Genomic DNA, 22612 nt, shown 5'->3' on the forward strand with positions numbered 1-22612 from the left:
TTCTAGGGGCGGAGAGCGGCGGCACAAGGACTACACCTCCCGCGCCGCCCCTGAGGCGAACGGGACGGCGGGAGCGGGAGTTGTGGCGGTGAGACCGGCCGTGAGGCGCCGGGGCCGGCGTGAGGCGCCGTGAGCTCGGTGAGGGCCGCCGGGCGCTGCCCGCGTTAGGCTGCCTCCCGTCGCCTCGCTGAGGGAAGCGCGACGCTGGTGTATGGAGCGCGTCAGTGAAGTAATTTCACCCGGGGGTTTTATTTTTTTCCGTAAAGGCAGAAGAGGTTTGTTGGAGATAGTGTAGCCGAGAAAGGCACCACAGCGGGAACTTATATCTCAGATCTGGGCCCCGTGCCTTGTGGGTGCGCTAAGGCCCTAGCTGTAAGGGCAAGGTGTTTCCAGGATCAACAGCAACTTCTCGGGGTGTCTAACGCTTATCTTTATATTTTTAGAGCTACATCCCAAAAGTTGTCATTTTCATCAACAGCACTTGCTGGCAGAAAAACCGGGCACGTGTGGAAAAGCTCGTTTTCCTTCCTTGCCAAAGGCCCTCATGGGGTAATGTGGAAGCTGGTCATCTTTATGTTTCCATAAAGTCTGTTCTTCAGGATCCCTGAGTGGGAGCTGGCATCTTAGCTGGTACTCTCACAAATGAGAGATTCCTGAAGGGTGATGTTCTGGTGTTTTAAAGTTATTTGGATGAAGAGAGCAGGACACACAGGCGTGGTGGTTGCAGTTGTACCACTGCAGAGCGGGTTAGGACAGTGTGTGCCACGGTGTATCTGTGACATTGGAGGAGAGTTAGGAGCTGGCAGGGTGGGTTGCACCTCTGCAAAGTCCCTGTAGGCATCCAGAGTCTTGCAGGGATGTAAATAAATGAGATTATTCAATGTAAATTATGGATCATAGTAAAATCCATGTTGTCTCAGTTCTCAGCATCTTTAATAGTGGAAACAATGTGTTCTGTGTTGAGACAACTCAGCTTTGGTTTGTTGTTACAGTTACATAGTCAGTATTTTGTAGAAAGTAGGGTTGAAAAACAATTTTAGTAATTGCAAAACATCTTTGGAGACTTAAAAGTCCTCTCACTGTGAGTATATATATATATGGGCATATATATATATATATATATGCATAAAGCATTCTTTTTTTTTTTCTCCTTTTCTCCTTTTTCTCCTACCTAAGCACCAGCCAGCAGAGGGTGCACAGGTTAACTAGGAAGCCTTAATTCTGAGCTACGTTTATCATTGATGGCTTCCTCTTGATGTTAACCTTGCAAATAGGTTAGTTTGATAAGTCAGTTTTATGTTATATTCTGCTGGATAAATAACAGAAAAAAAAACTCATGAAAAATGGGAAAAAAGTGGAAAAGGGGGGAGGGGGAGTAAATGATTGTGCAGAATACTTATGTATTTAAATCCCGTATCCTACAGTCTGAGAATTCAACCTTTTCTGTAAAGGTAAACACACAGGTATTTGTAGGATTGTAACCTAAAGAATCATTTCTGAATTTGGTGTCTTTTTTATGCAATATTTAACATACTTGTACTGAGTGACCAGTATCTTCCTAACTTTAATAATATTTATAGGTGCTTTGTTTCTGACCATGCCTTTAGTAGGTGTCACAAACACAAAGTGGAACAATCAACACTGAAAATGGTATCATAAATAGATTTAGCACAAAAGTGGAAATTCCATTCCAAGAATGATTCTAAGATATCGAAGTATACATTTAGCTTCAGTTGGAGTTAAAGTATTTTTCACAAGTTGAAGTATTTTGTTCAATTAGAATACTTCATTGAAACTTCATTTTAAAGTCAAAGTAGTCTTTGATAGTGAAGTCAGGACATCTCTATTATAAATGATGTAGTTTCAATGAAACGCTTGTCCTGATCAAAACAAAATCTTCCAATATTAAAAAAAATATATAATAAAAAAAGGTAAATAAAATCACTACATTTTGGATGCAAGTTTCTGTCAGAGCGTTTTATTACCTGCTTTGGCAAGTGAGAAAGGAGCTCAGGTTAGTTTAGGATGGGACTAATTGCATTTGTCAGTTATAGTAATTGAACTGCCGTATTTTTTTCCATATAATTAATTCAAATAAAATGCTTTAGTTAGTTGTTTCATGTTCATGGCACCCACATTAATTTACTAAAAAGTCGTTAAATAAAATATGTCTGTATTTCTCAGATATCAGTTCCTTTCTTCCTTGTTGGCCATTTGTGTATCAGATCTTGCAATTGCCATTATTTTATGTTTAGCTGCAAAATGTTTTTACACCGTTTCATTACCTTAAAAACATACTAACTACTGCAGTTGATTCCCTCAGTATTGGGGATAAAGTTTCTTTTGCTCCCGGATAATTAGGTTTGTATGCCAACATGAACTTACGTTACAGTTCATACTCTCAGTTGAAGAACACGTTTTCCCCTTTTTGTGAGAATGGTGCAGTGGTTCCTTCTTAAAAATAAAAGAATAAAAATGGAATTATAAAACCCATAATTTAATAAGATATTGCAAAAATGGTTTATATAGCAGAATAATTTCAACAAGAGTATCAAGAGAGAATAGCGGCTAAGAACAATTCTCCATGAATACTAAATTAGGAAATAGTAATAATATTTTTTAAACCCTCAAGGATTTTTAGTACTCTGCTTGTCCCTCATAGTAGTCCATCTGCTTTCTTTCTTAATAGTGATTATGTAATACCCCCATATTATTTTACCACAAATAATGTACCTTCAAGTTACGTTGCCAGTTTCCTGGATATGTGATGCTTAGCATAAATGTTTTCAGTAAATAAGCAGTTTTATCTATTGTCCTTCCTCATCCCACCCTCCCACTACTACTATAAACTATTTGTTCTTTCTTTGATCCTTTTTAACAGGCTACCTGAAAGTTAGCCTGCACTCTTCTTACTCAACATTTCTGTATACGTGGTTAAAAGTATATCTACTGTAGGTTTTTTGTTTTGTTTGTTTTTATCTGCTACTTCTTTGAAAAACAAAATTAACTGTGGTGTCTCTACAGGAGAGATGTTGTTTCTCCTTATTAATCAAAATATACATGTATTTGTTTTTATTTTCGTCTTGGTAGTCACTGCTCTTCAGTAATTTTACTTAAAGTTGCTGTGTGCCTACAGGGATACCTGCATCATTCTCAGTGATGAGGTATGAAAAGGAAAAACAGTTCGGAGTTTTAGATTTGTTGAGTGTGAGAAGTTGTGAAATACCTTATTGTTCTTATTGTTTCAGCTGAGCACAATTTTTTGAAGTATATCATTAAAAGACTATGAAGCCTCAAGAGAGCATCTTTAGTCACTTTCTAAAATAGACTAGCATTAAGTATTCACTTAACCAATTAATCTGGTTGACAGTGCAGTTGTCTCCTCCTCCTCCCCCTCTCCCATTTTGTTTGGCCTAGTCTTGGGCTATGGCTGGATCTCAGAAATATTAAGAAGTGTGTGTTTTAAGAATGAACACTAGTAGTTCATAATTATACCTTCAGTGTCAGCATCATCTTAAGGAATTTTTCACTTTGTGTTCATGATCACTCTTTTAACACTTGCATCTGTTTTGTGTAACTAAGGTGTTCGGAGTTTTGGTGGTGTTTCATGGTGATGAAATAGGTCAGTATATGCTTTATAGGAGAGTGTTTGGGTTTAACTGTCTAATGTTCTGTCAATGAACTTCTGGGTGCCAAATAGAAGTATGTTGAATGAAGTTCATTGTTTCCAGGTTACCCTTCTGTAGAGAAATGTAACATAAGCTTGTACATACTCTTCCTATATTAGGGCTCTTTTTTTTTTTTCTTTATGATGACTCTACAGGTAGGCTCAGTGATTGCAGATGGAAGGAGTTGTTAGCTCTATAGTGAGAGATCAGTCAAATGTCAATGTTCTCATCCAATAAGTTCGTTGAAACTAGTTTCTCAGACAGGAATGAGGGATTATTTTTGTTCTGACACCTGTTTCAGAGTTGATGCCTCTCAAGGATTTTACTAATCAAGTGGTTTACATATGTTTTTGTGTGAACTTCGCTGTTTAAAAACAAAATTAGAACAGTTCTTTTCCCCTGTATTCCTATTTTTATCTCTGTGGATGTAACTGCTCAGAGGTTTTAATGCCAACATCAATTAGAAATGTTTAATTTGTGGTCTACGTGGCAGATGATACATGTACCTGCATGTCCACCTTCAAAAAGCTGTACTAAAAATGCTGTTAGATTGTTTGAAGAGAGGAAGATTTTCTCAAGGCTGACCGATGTTTGTAACAATGACAGATTTTCAAAGGCTAAAATGCAATGCTCCACAGGGGAAAAAAAATCTTCCATTTTGCTTTTGAGTATGGTCACTGAGTGCATTGTTTCTTTAAAGCTTTTTTTCTGAAAAACATTCAAAGCTTGTTCAAAAGAGGCATTTTCAGTGTAATGCGGTTTCATGATAATATCCTTAAAGGTGAAGGTTGGATTGCTTGGATTGATAATCAGACTTAAAGCTTTCCTGACTCTGGCTGTGAACAAGGAAATAATTCTTAATTCTTTCAGGCAACACTTCTTGCTATGTGATCATCCTATCTGACAAAGAGAAAGGGTCATTGCCTATTTCATTAACAAAATCAATTAGAGAAACAATCAAGGAATGACTCCCTTCTAAAAATGAAAATTAGGCTTCCAAGTAACTTAAATGCTTTTTGGACCTTCCAGTAGCCAGATTGCCCATTAATCTCATGATCTGCTGATCACGAACTCTTAAGGACATGTGAGTGCTTATGCCTTGATATTTATCACTGGATGCAACAGTAAAGTTAACTCCCCCACTGTCCTTATATTTTTATGATGTTTTAGAATTTATCAGCTAAACTTGTGCAATTATCACTCGGAGGATCATATTCTTATAAAAAGAGCTACATCTCTGGATTTTTACTGATGCTGGATCATTTTAGTCATCTGACTATATAATTCCCATCTGTGCATCTTGTCATGTTCTTACTGAGATATTTAGAAAGCCAAGAAAAATTATGTGACTAGCCTAGCAGCTGAATCATTGTATTTTATGTTGAATATAAATGCTGGCACAGGAAATGCAAGATACTAACTCAGGTCTTTTGAACGATTGAAGAAGGAAAAGGATTTGTAAACAGTTTGCAATGTGATCATGGAATATTTATCTAGGCACTTTTATAATTTAATAATAATAATAATTGATCAGGTTTTGCTTTTTATTATTACTTATTTTTCTTTTCATATTTGTGTCCAGAAACATTGCCTTTATGTAAATTATGTTTTGAAAAACTTGTCAACTAAAAACTAACTTGTGTTAGTTTTTATGCCTCGTAGCTGCTATTTCATAGTATTTCACATGCATTAATAATTTTTCATCTTATGAGAAGTGATGCATACACACTTCACATGCTTTTACAAAGAAAGTATGAATGGTTTGTAGTAATTTAAGTTTAAGCTGGAATTTTAGTTGCTCAGCCCCCCACCCAAAAAATACAAAACAAACAAACAAAAAAAAAACAACCACCATCTAACCAAAAAAATGCACCTTAATAAAATCATTAAATTAGAAGAAGTTTTAGTAGTGTGGTTTTTTTTTGTTAATAGGTCTAAATGTTACATTTTCCCTGTATGATAATGCCCAGCATCGTGATAGCATGTTGCAGTCCCAGCAGCCCAAGTATAACAGTATTTATATTTGGCATTGGCAGCCATTTAATAGATAGAATTAGATAGAAAATTTCATCTTTTGTAGGCTTAAACTGAATAAACAGAATTAGATAGAAAATTTCATCTTTTTTTTTGTTGTTTTTCTGTAGGCTTAAACTGAATAAACAATGCCCTTTTAAAAGTATGACTCATTCAAAAGTACACCTTAAATAAGGAATTGTTCATTTAATTGAAGTAATTTCTTTGCCAGGCTTTGTATCGATGTGTACAAATTTGTCTTCTTTATTCACAGTACAACACTTGTGATCAAATAGTAGTATTTTCCTGAAGATAAAAATCTTCATTTTGTAACCTTTTTGCACATAATGTTTTCTAATAATGTGTGTATTTAAATTGTGCCTGTTCTTTTGTAACTACATTTTGTATTTCCAGTGCACTAAATTTGTATGCGTGGTTTATACAGCAGAAGCACTCAAAAAAAAAAAAAAAAAAGGTACTAAGAATCATTTTTGAAGTCATACGCAGAGCAGCTGAAGGAAAAAAGAACAAAAGGCACATCAGAATAAAAGTAGGAGGAGGAGTATTTCATTTTACTCATCTCCCAGAAAGCCTACGTTAACAAGAATATGCCAGAAAAAAAACCAAAACAAAACAAAAAAAAGACAAACTGCTGGTACTAGCTACACACACTTGTTATCTTTTATTATTAATACTGTATAAAGAGATTCCATGTGAAGTAAAATATAGCAATAGAAGGCCGTTACACATGTAATAGAAAAATCTCAAGCATTTTATAAGTTGTATGAATAGAAGTTTAACCTCTGAAACCATCATTTCAAAGGGAGCATTGAGCAGGGATAAGGAAAATACGCAGCAGAAATTTTGGAAGGCTTTCTGGTGCATAATATTGAATTGACTTTTTGAATATTTCACTTCCTGTCTAAAAGCGTAAAACCACAGTCACAGTTCTAGAATTACTTTTTTTGCTGTTACCTAGTGAGTGAGGTGAAAAACGTCAAGCCCAATGACAGTACGTACCCACTAGAACAAGTGGTTTCGATACTGATGACTTTTTGCTTGTCTTTTTAAAGGTACAATGTCAAACTTGGTTTACAGTTTTACTGTGATTTTTTTTTTCCCCCTACTGTCTGACAGGGCTCTGAAAATATACCAAATAACGTATACTTCAACTGGTTTTGTTGCAGTAGCCTACTTTGGGTCTATTTGGGCTTTCAGTGCATGCAGGGGGTGTTGCTACTTTCTAAAAAGCATTTAAATTGACATTACAGCAAAAGATTATTACTAAAGCTGATATTGGTTCTTGATTATTTGACCAGTTTCTCATCTAAATGACATAAACAACGAAGTTACAGCAAAACTGTGATTTGAGTTAATTGTGTTTTCAGATCTCTGAACAAAATGAATTTCATTAGAAGGTTTTCTGCTTTGTGTCTGAGGAGAAAAAGCAAGATGCAACAGAGGCACCAAAGTAGTCGACGACCAGCTGTTCCACTTGGATCACGGATTTTAACTGATCCTTCTAAAGTTTTTGAGCACAACATGTGGTGAGATGTCTGTTCAAGGATGCTTTTCTTATGTATTTATATATTATTTACTATGGTGAATAACAATATCTATGTGTATATCTATACATATATATCATGCTGATATATGTATGTATTTATTTTTATATGTTAATACATAAAAAAAAGCAATGGGGTAACAGAATGGATGTTGAAAGGTAGTGCTAGGGAGAACTTCAGACTGTCACAATTAACCTGACAGTTACGAGTTTTCAGTGACTTCCATAAAAAAGCTGCTGAGGAAGTAGATAATCATGGAATGAGAGGCAAAATATTGTTATAGATCAGTAATAAATTAGGAAACATAAAGTGTGGAGAATAATTACTGTATGTTCTAATGGCAGAAAGTTACTGTTTAGGTACAATAGAGTTGCATAGTGGATTAGCACTATATTCTAAAACTGACACCATATCAAAAGGAACTTGTAAGTTGTATTCTTCTAAAGATGTACTGAAAATGTTACTTATAGTTGTGAACTGTATGGCAACCTCTGGTGAACCAAAAAAAAAAAAAGTCAAATCAAAACAAAACAACAACAACAAAAAAAGAATCTTAATAAGTGATCTTATAGCAGAGAAAATATTAACATGCAAGTACTAATAAGAATAATAATTGACATGATAAGCAACAGAGCATTTCCATCTCTAAAAGGTATTTTTTTATGACTAATGGGGGGTCAGAAAACAGTGAGAATGCTGGTCAACCCAATTGAAAACTGTCTTATGAAGTAAGATTGAATAGATTTTTCTCTATGAAATGGAGATGAATAAGATGAAGTATACAAAACAGTAACTGATACAGAAGTTTTAAAAGAATATCTAAATCTATCTAGAAAATGGAAAAATAACTTTCTAAGATATTAGGAATACAAGGAATTTTTATTCCTGTAGTTCGTAACTTAAGAAAAAGGAATATTTGCTGAAAAGAGAAATGGGGAATTTGAAAGCTAAACAAGAAATTACTTTCTGCATAATTTGAAAATATATTTTGAATTCTGACACGCACAATTTTTGAGCAAGGATTTAGCAATAGCTGAGAAGGGTCTGGATGTAACTAATGATAACCAAATGCTAATGGGTAACGTAACACTGGGTTAGCAGATTACAAATTTCAGGGCTTAGGCTTACTGCGTAAGAGACCTGAAAATTAAGTTACTTGTATGTCTCCAAGCACAGAACAGGAAGATGCTTGATTGGTTTTAGAGACAGTGGACTCTTTTCAAGTTGGTGCATGGTTCCTTCTTCCATAGTAAGCAGTAGAATTTTAATCATGGGCTTTCAGTTAATTTTTTATTTTTTTTTTAGGATTAGGATTTAACATATTATCTGAATTATATAATTTAATTAAATGTGATTTCTAAAACTCTTCAGACTGAAAGATTTGGAGGGACAAATGATTTGTTTTGAAAGCTGCCAGTGCGTTTTTTTGCACTCCCTATTGTGGCCTCATCCGAACAGAATCTGCAGGGAATGCAGTTTGGTCATCAGGGTCAGGTCTTTGCTTGGTTCTGTGACACTTTCATGAATTAATATGACATTAGTGAACCATTTTAAACATGTACAGGTAGCATAGCCTCTGGAACCATTGCAGCACTGTTTGTCTTTTATTAGGGATATCTTATTCTTTCTTTTTTAAAATGTTTCCTATCTCTGTTCCCCAAGATAAGTAAAATCTTGTTCAACAATTCCACCTATTCTGCTTGAATATGTGGATTATGCTGCCTGTTTCAGAAACCGCTGATTCTTTTGCTGGATGACCTTTGTTTCTCATCATCATAAACGCTAGTAATATGAGAAGTTTCTTGCATAAGGTTGTTTGTTGATAAGCCTGTTATTAAATCCAACTAAATACAGTTTTAATTGGATGCTGAAAATACATTTCTATAAACCCACTCAGTTAACAAGATATGTGTTAATCCTATTCTTAAGAAAAAAAAGTGCATACTGCTTCAGCCCATTTGCAGTTGAAATGATTGAGAAAAACTTCCACTTGAGTTTTACCCAACTATTTGTCTATCACGCACTGAAACTTTGTTTTTAACTCTGCAGGTCTCCTTGTGGTCATTTGCTTGTATTTTAAGAGCAAGTGGACTTGAGATAATGTAGCTTATTTGTGACTGTTTTCCTCAGAAGATGATTACGGAAAGTTGTGTTTAAAGACTAGTTCTTCAATTACCTTTTTGCAGGGACCATATGCAGTGGTCACAAGAAGAGGAGGAGCAAGCCAAGGAAAAAGCAGCAGAGAACTCGCTTGTGAAAGTTCAATTGGAAGACCAAGGTAACTAATTCTTAATTGCTTAAAAATTCACATTTCAATGCCAATTATTAAAGCATTTAAAAATGCTTTGAAATCTGGTAGTACTGCTTTTATTTGTACATTCTCCAGTCTAAATCTATTTTTGTTCATTTTCCTTTGTTGCCTCAAAGGATTGTCCTAAAGTTTGTTTTTCTAACAATTCAGTTACTTCTTTGAGAAACTTTGCCTTTTGTGGGGGCAACAGAATATATGTAAATCAATTAAATCAGTACAGAGCAGTTCCAAGTTCTGACTCCTTTTGCAGTTCTTCAGAATAAAGCTTCTACCTCACAGACCAAAGGGAGTGAATTTGCACACAGTTAAGGTGCTGGGGATGAAAATTCCCATGTAGAATATTCAAATTCTTTTTAATGATTTGTGGACTGTTTAGAGAGCTAGTGTTTTTACATTGCACCATATTTCTATTAAGTGCCACGAAAGTTGCACTGGTCCCAGCTGGCCCCACCTTGCTGCATGGGCCAGGCTGAGCGGGGAGTGCTTCAGGAAGCAGCGTGTTCGCTGCATGTGGAAGGTGTTTCAGAATATCATGCAGAGTCTGTTCTGTAAATGATTAAGTCTCATGCCTGTCTTCAGAGGGAATACTTAACATATTCTGCATTTCTGAAGTATGATAGCTCTAGGTTCAAACTGGCAAACTAAACCTTAGACTGAACTCTTCAATAGTTGCATATAAAGCTGGAGTATTAAGTTGATAGTAACATAGAAGATTGGATTCTTAATTTCTTCTTTTATTAGAAGGATACTCTGAAAACAATTACTTTGATGTCCTGGGCAAGAGTTTACCTAGCGTATCTTAAATGTGTCAAATTAGATAGTGTCATTATGACCCTGTTCTTAGTTTTATTGATATAACTAGGGCACATGCTGGAGTGTATTTGAATTACCTGTGAGTGCACTTTGGATTGTGTGCCCTTCATCACTTTAAATGCTCTGGGATTGTCATCTTGCCCTTTTCTGTTCTTGCTTCTCTCATTCTTTATCTTAATCCAGGAGTACAATGTTTGTTTTTCAAAACTGGCATAGAATATTTCCAGTGTTTTTGTATAAAAAGTTGAAAAAGAGCTCATGATTTAAAAGTAAACAGCATAACCACATAGCTCATGGATCCTTTTGTTATTTACCTACAATCAGTTAGAAATTAGTTTGGGCTGGTGAGAAATGAAATAATCAGGCATTTGTCTATTGCCAAGAAATAAAAGAATCCAGGAATGTTTCCTGTGAATGCCTCTCTGTTAAGAGCTTGAATAGGTGAGCATTGCTGATACTGTTCCTTCAGAAAGCTTCAACTTCATTCTGCAAGAACATTTTGGCCTATTTGTGTTAACAATGAACTAGACTGAAGCTAATGAGCAGGTTATTTTGGGGCCTTGGAAACTGCAGTAAGGGTGGGGAAGAAAAGACAAATTTCAACAATACTATTATGTCACTAAAATAGAATCGTTCTGGTGAGCCTCAGTAAAACAAGAGAAAGTGAATGAATACATGATGCTACTTTTAGGAATTTGATTTACTTGTTAGCATGTTCAGTTTCTTCTCAGGCCTAACTGCCAGTGTATGAAATACAAGTCATAATGGATTCTGTTAAGGAGAGAAATCAAATGGACTAAGAAATAGATTTTGTTGTTGTTGTCTCAAAGGGTTATATCTTAATTAGTTTTGTGATTTTTACATGCTTTTGAAAATGTAGTAGTCAGGCTTTTAAATATTCAACAGGAGAGGGGGTAGAGGGAACAACAACGACAAAAATATATAACAAACCTTATGAGCCAATAGGGTGACTGCCCACTCTGCTTCAGGAAACATACAGATTAACAAAACAGTGAAAATTACAGACTTATTGATGAGAAATATGTAATGTTATCTTCTGATGAATTAAAAAAAAAAATAGGTATATTTCCAGAGTTGGTATAATTGCAGTTTCTGTAACATCTGTGTGGAAAAAAATATAATGGTAATAATACTGCTTGTGTGCCTGTGCAGGAGTGACCAGTGAGAGAAAGGAAAGTGTTCTTGTAGTTGAACCTATGTAATATTAAACTAATACAATTTGAACGGCTGACTTTAGCAATCGCCTTCCTTCAGTTTTGAAATCTGGAATGCTTAATGGACATTTAAGTACAAGGGTTCCGAGTGAACTTGTAGAAAAATAGTGACTATAATAAGGGGCGATAATGATTTAAGAATCTTTGGAGTAAGTGGTTTGTTCTTTAAATTGGAGCTGAGCAATCTCTATAAATGTCTAACTTTCACTATTGAAATCTGGTATATATGTCCTCAATCAGCTCTGCACTTAGATTATAAATACAGTTGCTGTGCGTGGCTGGGTCTTGCCCTTTAATAATACAATTGGATGTATTAAATGTTAAATTCTAAAATTTATTCAGATTTCTAGGACAAGGCATTCTGCCACCTCCTTGCCACTTCCCACTGTCTGTCTGTGCCTCTAATGATAATTTGCAGCCTTGTTTATCTCTGAAAAGCTGTAATGATTTAGGAAATGGTACGTTAAGATATAAATGAGAGCAGTAGAAGTGCTACATATATTTACTCTTTCATTTATATTAAAAGAATTGACTGGTTAATGTGAGTGAATAGGGACAAAATCAAAAAGGCAACACACATGATGTACACTTCACAAGAGATGTCAAGGATAATGAGAAACAATTCAGTAAATGCTTTGGAACTGGGGAAAAACAAGATAAAGATTTGGTTTGGTACTTAGCAGGTAGGATAAGGAAGGGAAAACCAACAACCAAAGAGGCATTGAAAAAGCTGTAATTCTTATCTTTATATCAGCCTTCCTTTGAAAGGGTTAGCTGCAGTCCAGTTGCTAGCACAATTAGTGCTAGTGAGAAGAAGGAAAGATCTTGTTCTACCTCTGAGAAAGAACAGGATACAAAGTACATCCATAGAGTATATGGATGACCAGGAAAGCAGAAAAGAGTACTTAACTTTTTTTTTCTTTTTTTTTTTTTTTATAAAGGAAGGTGGGAAGAGAGACGAGTCAGAGAATTATAGTTCCTGTTTCTAGAAAAATATTGGAACAGATAATCCACATTTTGTAGACACTGAGTTTGGAAGAACAAAGGAGATGAATACTGGCCAACAATTTTTTTTTTAAATAATAAATCATGTAAAATCAAGCTAATTTCCTTTTTGGAGAAGGTTATGAGCCCTGGGGATAAGTTAAAAACAGCAGATGTCCTGAATTTTATCCTTACTCAGGCTTTTGACTACTATTTACTTGACATTTTCATAGGCAAGTTAGGCAAGCAAGAGCTAATGAAACTGCTTTTTGGTGAATGAATACTTAAGAGAGTTCCTTTGAGAATGGAAGCTGTGCTGGGCAGAGGATCATTTTGTTCTATGTCTAGTACTGCTGTACTGCTTGGTGTTTCCATTAGTCATTTCAAGAATGGGAGACTTGAAGATGATATTAACTGAAGAGGTGTTTCAATTGCAGTGAAGAGCAGGATTAGGATTCAGAAATATCTTGGCAAATTATGAGGGGAAAAAACGGTTCTGAAAGATACAGAGTTAAATCTGATAAAAAATAAGGGCAGAACACTTTGCTTAGGAATAATTCCCTGAAGGGGGTGGGGGTGAAAGCTAGGTTCTGGAACAATTGGCTAGGTAGTCATTTTGTAGAAGATCTGAGGGTTGTGGTGAATCACCAGCTGAATCAGCAGTGTCATGCTGTTGCAAAATGGCACGTCGGGATTTATAAACAGAATTGCACCCTGTAAGACTCATAAAATACTACTTTTATTCCATGTTGATAATGACTTCATCAGAATACAGCACCAAAAAGAAGTAGATGAATTGGAAAGAGTCTGGAGAAGAACAATAAAAATGATCAGAAGTCTAAAAATCACTACTTCTGCAGGGGGAAAAGGAGATACAATCTAGAAAAGAGTTTATTTATGGGAGACATAGCAAAAGATTTAAAATAAGTAAATAGGTGTTATAAAGAGAAATGAATAATCTTTGCTCTGTCTACTTTGTTAATGGGACAAGAATTACTGGACTTAAATTGCAGTAAGTAAATTTCAGATTAGGTAGTTTTTTAAATTTCAGATTAGGTAGTTTAAATTTTCAGATTATTTAGTTTCTAACTGTACAGATGGTGAGGGTTAATAATACCTTACAGAAGAAAGTTGACAAACCTATATGAAAGGAGGTATTTTAAGAACAAGTCAGACAGACTTCTCTGGGGAAGGGATATCAATTCCCTGACTGGGTGAAACCCATCCCAAACCTATTCGTTGATGATTCAATAGGAAATTAAAAGTGAACACAAAGGTCTGCTGTAAGACTCTTTGAAGTATTTTCAAAGAAAGCCAATAGGTTGCTTCTGAATATGTATCTGTCAGAACTGTGTTGTTGAATGGTTAAGAGTAAATTCCTGCCTATTTTCTATGTGGTAGCATTTATCACTCCAGTTCACAGAACTGGATTTCTAAGTGATATATTTTAGAGATGTACTAGCTACCAATAACTTCGTAATTGTTCATAGTTTCATAAATCATGGAAAATACAGAAAGGCTCTGTGTCCCATCCTAAGCGAGATAAAATCTTACTGAAAACTCATTGAGTTTTTTTGAATGTAGACCAAGTTGAGACCCCAAATCTGTATGTTTTTATTTAGATGCATACCATATGGGAAACTACACATTTTTAAACTAAATTTGGGGTCCAAATTCCACATTGCTTTACAATATTCTATTACAATATTCTATTTTTACAATATTTAAGAATATTATATATATATAATAACAATATTTAAGAAATATTTTAGAATATTTACAATATTCTATTCGAGCTCATAGTCACCAAGTTCTTGTTTTGGTTTAATTTCAGAGCAATATGAGAGAGAAGCCAGTAAATATTGGAATGAATTTTACAAGACTCACAGAAATAACTTTTTCAAGGATCGCAATTGGCTGTTTTTGGAATTTCCAGAAATTCTTCCAGAAAAAATGAGACAACGGTTGAAAACACAGGAAAGATCTTCAGAACACACAAAAATAAATATTACCAACAGTTTTTCACACAAGAATGGAATGAAGGAAAGAGAAAAGTATTGGAAGAAAAGTTATGGAGATGATTCTACTTTTGCGCAAGGATATGTATATAATAAAAAACAATCAAAATCTGTTGCTGACAACCCTCAGGGTAAAAACTGTGAAGAAGAGCTTGGCCGGCTAGAATCATTCCCTGGTAGTGGTGCCACTTACAGAATATTAGAGGTAACGCACTCAAATGCTTTATCCATTGTATTCGGCTTTATATCATTGCTCAAAAGTCTGATAAAGATGCTTAGTAACTATCAAGAAAGTAAACATTTAGAGTTTGAAGCATTACATTCATTTATGGCAGAACCTTTCAGAGGAACCCAGGATCTTGGCTTTGCTTCCTCTTTAAAGTTTCTCCCAAGTCAGAATTGGTGGTCAGATTCCATTTTCAGTGGAAGTTGGGTTTCTAATTTCTTAGGGAAAATTCTGTCTTAAAGTGCTTTGTTCTCAATACTTGACATATTCTTGCCAAATAGTGAAATTGAAAAATTGGATAAAAATATTGCATTTTCCTATGCAGTTTGAGAGTTGGATTCTTGGAAAGATTGGAGGAGATACTGAATTGGAAAGATACTGAAGAGAAATGTGATCATAGGGACAGTGATTTGAGAACTGTTGTGTGAGCTGTTTATACCTTTTCTGTCCAATACACTTTCAAGCCTAATGGGTCCTACCTACTAACTAAGATTGGGAAAAAAAAAAAAAAGAAAAAGTTTTATTTGCTCATTTATATTAACTTTTATTTTTCCTCTTATGATTTTAGGTTGGCTGTGGTGCTGGAAATAGTGTCTTTCCTATTTTGAAAGTTATATGGTATGTCGTGACATATTTTCAGATATCAAAGTTCCATTTTGAACTCCATTTTCTTCTAATGTTGGTACTAGACTAGTGCTTCAGGAAGCGTTGACTGCATTACAGCCCTGAAATTCTTTGTGTTTGAAGACCACAGACAGTGTTGCTAGCATCAGTACAAGATACTCCTCATACTGTTCAGCCCATAGTCTTCAGGGGACCGTATTTGTTGATAAGTGTTTTTTTCAGGTGCATTCAGGCTGACTTACTGTAGTTAATCTCAGACAGGTTAAATATCCTCATGTCCCTTGTTTTATGTGCTCTTGTAAGGCTACCAGATACCTCTTTGAGGAGCCAAACACAGACAGTAAATAATGATGTGATCTACTGTTGAGAAGTTCTGTTACTTCTGAATTTGGCTGGCACACTTTATCATATTGCTTCAGGTTTTAGTGTCAAGGAAGGCACGAGTCCTGTATTGCATTACTTAATTCCCTGAAACATTTAATCCACTTAGCTTCTGGTTTTAGAAAATGCTGTTATGACAGCATGTCCTCCCTTCCGTGTAGGCAGGAAGGTTTTATTGGAAGGGCTGTGTAGATATCAAGGATTGAAATAGATTTCTTTTTATTCATGCCTCCAGGAGATCATGTTCATTATTCTATAAATGAATTCTGATTGCTAGCATCACGATGATGCAAAAATACTCCATTTTGCAGATATGGAAACAGAGACCAGGAGGAATTGAGTGATGTACTGGGGTCATAAATGAAACCTGTTAGTGTTAGCAATGCATCTTCATCCTAAAACACGTTTTGCTTTAGACAGCATAGTCTGAAAGAGAAGCGCTGTGTCATATAAAAAGTTTGGAAATTAACACTACATAGGGAAAAGACACCGAATATCTGTATTAAAATAGATGGGACAAACTTTTGTTTTTTCCTCACAGGCAGCATTAGTCATACATTGGCATTTCTCATAATTAATAATCCACTCAAAATATTTTTCCTGGACATTCTTATGCAAATTCTTCAGGTTGGTTGGTACATTGGACAACTTACACATCTGTCTTGTATATGACCTGATTGAAATATCTCCTGCTTCTTACCAGGCTTGACTTCTTGACTTTAAAGCACAGTTGGTTTTACTTTGAATTTAATAATATAAAAATTGTATTTTGTATAAATAAAAAAAAAGCTAGAGTCAAGTATGGTTGCACCCTGGCTACAAAAATATTCGACTTAGGTTTGTAACCAAACTCTTAACACAGCTTCCCCATATTTCCTTAAAATTTAAGCTGCTTTTTAATATAAAACCACGGTCATGAAATAACCATCCAGATCAACCTGTGTCTCTATTTTAAGTTGACTTTCCACATGGCTCCTATTCTGCTCTCTGAGAAGGAAAAAAAAAAAAAGTAAAAGTAATAACATTCTAATAACTCAGTTAGGTAACTAGCTTGACCTTTGCCAAGGGACTGGCTGGGTCCAAAGCCTGGCTGCTTGTCCTCATCCACAGTAAATACCTTAACTCACCAACCCTCATCATGATTGCAGAGCTCATAAAAGTTCTGTTCAGCAGCAAGGATAGAAAATATTTGGTCCATAAGGCTTTTCCTGAAGAACCCTCAGACAAAGGTCACTAGTTCAGCTGTATATACTGTGAGATCTTATAGTCATAGCACTGTCATAGTTTAGTAATTCCATTTCCGAAGGAACAGTATGTCCAAAATCTCAAATAATTTTTAGGAGAGGTTAATCTATCATGAGTTGATGGTGAGGTCATCCCTCAGTTGGTTTTTGGGGGACTTTTCTCAGTTTATTCTGAGTTAGTTTTTTGGAGGTGAAAAAAAAAAACTCCCTTGAGTTACTAGTGTCTGATGAATGGTACACGGAAATTTGCACCTGGCTTAGTTGTGGATGGGAGAGGAAGGCAAAACAGGGGTACAGGAAATTCTTATTCATCTTTGCTTACGAAACAAAGGGGATAATGAAGGGAAACAGCCAATACAGTTTAACCTAATCAAAACCACACCTAGGTGGCACATGGGAACCCAAACCTCTACAGAACTGAGGGCGACTTTTGCAAACCTTACGCCCCTCTCTCACCTCCCCAGTTAGCAACATCATACTGCTAATTATACTGCATACATGGGCTAATGATAAAATTTAGTCCAATGCTTCTGTAAGAAAATGTGACCTATTTGTGTGCGTTTATGTAATACAACACCAGGACATTGTTGTCAATCCTGACAGCCCTCTACGACCTTCTTTCTTTTTCTTTTCCACTTCCTCCCTGACAAGGCTATAAGTCTCCATTTTATACCAACTGAATGTTGGCATTCTTATGAATTTGTCTGCCTATTGGTTCATTACAACCTATGTGGCTTTCCACATGCTAGACATCAATAAACTGTGCTTGGTCAAACCTGTGGAGAACCCCAAAAGGCCTTCTGTAGTTCTGTGAACGCTGATGTTTACTTTCATCTTTTACAGTAATAATTTTTTAACTGAAGTTGGTTTTGTTTTCCTAGCAATACACCTGGAACCTTTCTCTACTGTTGTGATTTTGCTTCAGGAGCAGTGGAGCTGGTAAAGGTAATTCATATGCTTGCTTTAGAGTAACTTACAAGTCTGTAATTCAGGAGGCTGCCAGGAATCTGCCTTCATGAAAAAGAATGTGATAGCTTTTACAACTTTTAACTGAAGTTTTCAATATTCCAAAGAACAAAGTCTTACTCTATACAAGAAAAATGAATACCATCAGTGAGCTTGCTTCTCAGCTTGAGTAAGATACCAGACAGAATAGGCTTTTATGTGAGGTGTTTTACAATGCTGAATAATTGAAGAAAAAAGTTCCTTGAGTCATAGTAAACGTATTAACTACTACTGTTCTCTCTGTGCCTCTTTTCATCTTGTTCCTGACAGTCGCATTCGTCCTACAATTCAGCCTGGTGTTCTGCCTTTGTTCATGATGTGTGTGATGATGCTTTACCCTATCCTTTTCCAGATGAGATCCTGGATGTCATTCTCCTTGTCTTTGTGCTCTCAACCATTCATCCTGACAGGTAAATGAAGACTAAAGGGCAAAGCAAATAGGTTAAATCTCTTTTATCCCTAGAGGTTTTCAAGAATATCAAAGGAAGATGATGAATCTTTAATTTATTATTTAGCAAGATATGATTATGTTTAAAAAAAATTCAAAAAACACAAACACAACCAACCAAACAACAACAAAATCCAAGGTATTTTAAATGTTTCCTGTTTTCAGTCTTTGAGAGAAAAGCTGGTCAGACTAACTCATTAGTGAACCTCCTGTCTCCATCAAATAAAAGGGGTATATTGTAACTAAGTACATCCCCATTAAATGTAGCAGTGCTTCAAGAAAATTGCTGTCTGCACCTCGAGTACTGTGTTCAGCTTTGGGCCCCTCACTACAAGAAGGACATCGAGGCCCTGGAGCGTGTCCAGAGAAGGGCTATGAAGCTGGTGAAGGGCCTTGAACACAAGTCCTGTGTGGAGCAGCTGAGGGAACTGGGGTTGTTTAGTCTGGAGAAGAGGAGGCTCAGGGGAGACCTTATTGCTCTCTACAACTGCCTGAAAGGAAGGTGTGGGGAGCTGGGGGTCGGCCGTTTCTCACAGGTAACTAGTGATAGGACCAGAGGGAATGGTCTCAAGTTGTGCCTGGGGAGGTTCAGGTTGGAAATTAGGAGACATTTCTTCTCAGAGAGTAGTCAGGCATTGGAACGGTTGCCCAGGGAGGTGGTGGAGTCACCGTCCCTGGGGGTGTTCAAGGAAAGGTTGGACCTGGTTCTGAGGGACATGGTTTAGTGGGTGACATTGGTGGGAGGGTGATAGTTGGACCAGATGATCTTGGAGGGCTTTTCCAACCTTAATGATTCTATGATTTAAATTCAAAAACAAACCACTAGTCTTCCAGAAAAAAAATTATTTTCAGTGATCAAAACCAAACATTCATGATTTAACACCTTAACAGTATTTTGATAAGGATTTAGCTTGCTGATTTTGCCACACACAGATGCATACATACAGGCCTTTTAAGCTGAAATGCATTCAGAGTTTTGTAACTTGTTTGGATTTGAAGAAGTTAATCTAATTTTCATGCAGAGTGTTATGTCGAGGACTGTTAACCTTGTTACTAATGCCTCTCAATGTCTAATGAACCAAACTGTTAAAGATGGCTGATATAAAAAAAATGCCTTTTTTAAGAGAAGTGCAAAAGAGTGCATGGAAGTTAAACTACTTGATTCTTCCTTTAACCAAATCATAAGAAAAGAAATGAAATACATGCTGCATGTCTGATAATACACTTACTACTTTAAGTATGTCATTAAAATGGTCTTGGCAAACAGGACAGTATTTGCCTAAGTCTCAGAACTGTTTCCCTGCCTCCCCGCCTAAGTTACTAATGATTAGCTTCGCAGAAAAATCTTTCCCATATAGGATATTGCTCCTTCCTGTTTGTTCAGAGATGAGCACATGAGTCATGCAAAGCCTGGGTCCAGATTTCAAAAACAATTCAAGCAGTAGGTTTCAGATCTCTGTAACTGCAGTGATGCTGCCAGAAGGAAATTGGACAATAGAGATGTATTCATTCAATCACTTTGCCTGTAAGAAGCAGTAATCAGATGTTCCGTCAAAATTTCTGTGGGTCTTTTCCTGTTCATCATTTGAGTATAAATGTGTATGTCTTTTTTTCCTCCTCATGTCAGGATCCAAAGGCTGACATGGATGTTTTTGAATACGTGTGTACACACATCCATATATATATACACACATAAAGATGTCCATGTAATTATTTGTGTGATAAGATCCACTTTCCAAAGATTTGTTAGTCGCTACTGTCATATCCAAGAACTAAAGTGACTGCATACAGAGAAATGTAATCCAGATCCTTGTTATTCAGTATACATTTTTTTCTGAAAATTTTGAAAGTGGGAGATGAAAAAGAAAGCCAAGAGAATGATGGTGCAGAACTTAGGTTCTTTGGAAAAATGAAAAACATACATAATAGAGAGACACATTTGTGTTCAGCACAGTTTTTACTTAGTGATTTCTCTCAGGCTCTTGTGTTTCATTTTTGGTAATCACTGCTTTTGTACTTCGTAGGTAATACTTCAGTTCACTTGCTACAAGTCACCTCTAAAAATTGGTCACAGAATTTGAAAGGAATTAATGTGATCCAGTCCTCTAGAACAGATCTAGTCCTACCAGATCAGATTTCTCAAAGAACTTTCACTTTTTGTGCATGTACTTTTTTTTTTTTTCTGTGTGCAAAACTTACATTTATATAGGCAGAGTCTGTAGTTCTGTGCACAGCCACCTGTTTGAATAGTCTCTTATTTCTAGGTGGTGCTGCTTTTTCTGTCTGTGGCAGGATACTTGGCTGCCTGTGTTGAGCATGAGCAAAGAGGAGAACTATTAAAACACTTGGCTTCCTCTGAGGAAATTCCATGCTCAGAAAGTGTATGCTTAATTTTATTTACTTATTGAGATATGCTGCTATTTTCTGCTGAATTAACTCCTAATTCTGTCCCTTAAAAATCAGGTCAGGATATCTGCACTGCTGTTGCATAAGGACTGAATTGTGTTATTGCTTGAGTTCTGACCTTCTTGGGGGAAGGGGGTGTGAGGCTGCCTGAGTGACAGGCATGCTGTAAGGATTTTCTATTGGTTAGCAGTAAAGGTATGTTGATTTTGCATAAATGAGGAGGACTCGCTGCTCTTTTAAGATATGGATAGGAAAGCACCCTGTCTTTCTTATCCGTTTATTTGCCATTTACTCTGGCTCTGTATGTTCTCTGTGGTCTGTCCACTTCCACGTGGGAAGATGGGTTGACTTAGGCATATGGACTTTCTACCTTACAGCCCCCCAGGTACAGAGTGCCTTTTGTGGTCTTTCATGATTTTGGAAAACTTGAGTCCTTTATGTGGTTCTGAAAGAGTGAGGCAAACTCAAGCAATTATTCATCAGTAAGGTATTTTCCAGGGTAATACAAATGTACTTATAAGAAGCTCCAAGGTAAGGTTAAAAAGTGATAATGAAGGTGCTCTTGCCTAGTGAAAGGCAAAGAGCACCGCATAAGGTACTTACTCCTATCAGACATACAGCTGACTGCTGTGATCCTGATGAGGAGAAGATGATGTTAGTTATGACCAAGACTCACAAATGTGTCAGCGTTTCAGAGGATGCCGACTTTCCTCCTATAACTAGCAATAACTCCAGATGGAGTTCTGCTGGATTCCTCTCCTGAGGTACTACTCATATTTGTCTTTCCATTCTTTGCCATTAGGGGTTCAGATGCTGACTGTATGCATGATCAGTACCTCAATAAAGAAATCCAATAAGTTTTTGTCAGCCTTCCAAGCTCTTGGTTTTGCTGTCTATTGTGAAAGGGCTCAGTGTAGCTCACCAATGCACATAGCTGACTGTTTATTCATTGTTTGTCACCTGACCTATATGACCCATATATTCAGAAATTGTGTTTTAGCTTGAGATTCTGTTGAAGTGAAGGTAAAGAACTCCTTTTTTTTTTTTTTTCTTATAAATTTTTGTCGTGGGAGTTAGTGGAGTTTTTGTTTCTTTGATTTTTGTTTGGTTTGATTTCCCTTTTTGTCCCCCCTTTTTTCCTTCCTCCTTTTTTCCCTATTGTTCTAAGGAGCTCTTCCTGTTTGCTAGTGTTTGGCCTTTTTGTAGTAAACATAGACACATCTTCTCATTGTAGCTTTGTAAATCTATGTTTTCCAAGCATCTAGGGAAAAAAAAACAGTTAAGTTAGCAAATTTCACCAATATCTCATCTGTTTTCTAAGGATGCAAGGGGTTATAAATAGGTTGGCTAAACTACTGAAGCCTGGAGGAATGTTGTTATTTCGAGACTATGGAAGATATGATACAGCTCAACTTCGTTTTAAAAAAGGTAATTCTTGAATGCTTTTGTAGCTTACTGTTTATTTTAACTCTTTTTGAAAGAAATGACACATCCTTTTTTTTTTTTTTTTTACTGTTCTAATTCCTTAGGTCGTTGCTTGTCAGAAAATTTTTATGTACGAGGTGATGGAACCAGAGTGTATTTCTTTACAAAAGGTATGGAATGGTTTAGCTTAATAGAAAGTGTTGATTGTCTCTTAAGATGATTTGGGTTATAAAAGCTCATCTTAAA

At 36.1% G+C, this 22612-nt stretch overlaps 1 protein-coding gene across 10 annotated transcripts in view; it reads left to right on the plus strand.

Moving 5' to 3' along the window:
* METTL8 (methyltransferase 8, tRNA N3-cytidine) overlaps positions 1–22612 on the plus strand; it is an 89648-nt gene that overhangs the window by 66091 nt on the left and 945 nt on the right. For 2 of the 10 annotated variants that reach the window (XM_066999504.1, XM_048061566.2), the window contains 8 exons: positions 7070–7228; positions 9433–9524; positions 14424–14812; positions 15402–15451; positions 17964–18027; positions 18358–18497; positions 22263–22369; positions 22471–22536. In XM_066999504.1, the coding sequence (XP_066855605.1) occupies positions 7070–7228; positions 9433–9524; positions 14424–14812; positions 15402–15451; positions 17964–18027; positions 18358–18497; positions 22263–22369; positions 22471–22536 (1067 nt within the window). Of the gene's footprint in view, positions 1–5; positions 230–443; positions 550–1059; positions 1082–3063; positions 3165–6175; positions 6232–6320; positions 6755–7069; positions 7229–9432; positions 9525–14423; positions 14813–15401; positions 15452–17963; positions 18028–18357; positions 18498–22262; positions 22370–22470; positions 22537–22612 lie in introns of those variants that run through there. The other 8 variants (XM_066999499.1, XM_013171508.3, XM_013171506.3 and 5 more) reach the window with 8 other exon arrangements.

Source organism: Anser cygnoides, chromosome 6 (genome assembly GCF_040182565.1).
Source record: "Anser cygnoides isolate HZ-2024a breed goose chromosome 6, Taihu_goose_T2T_genome, whole genome shotgun sequence".
NCBI lineage: Eukaryota > Metazoa > Chordata > Aves > Anseriformes > Anatidae > Anser > Anser cygnoides.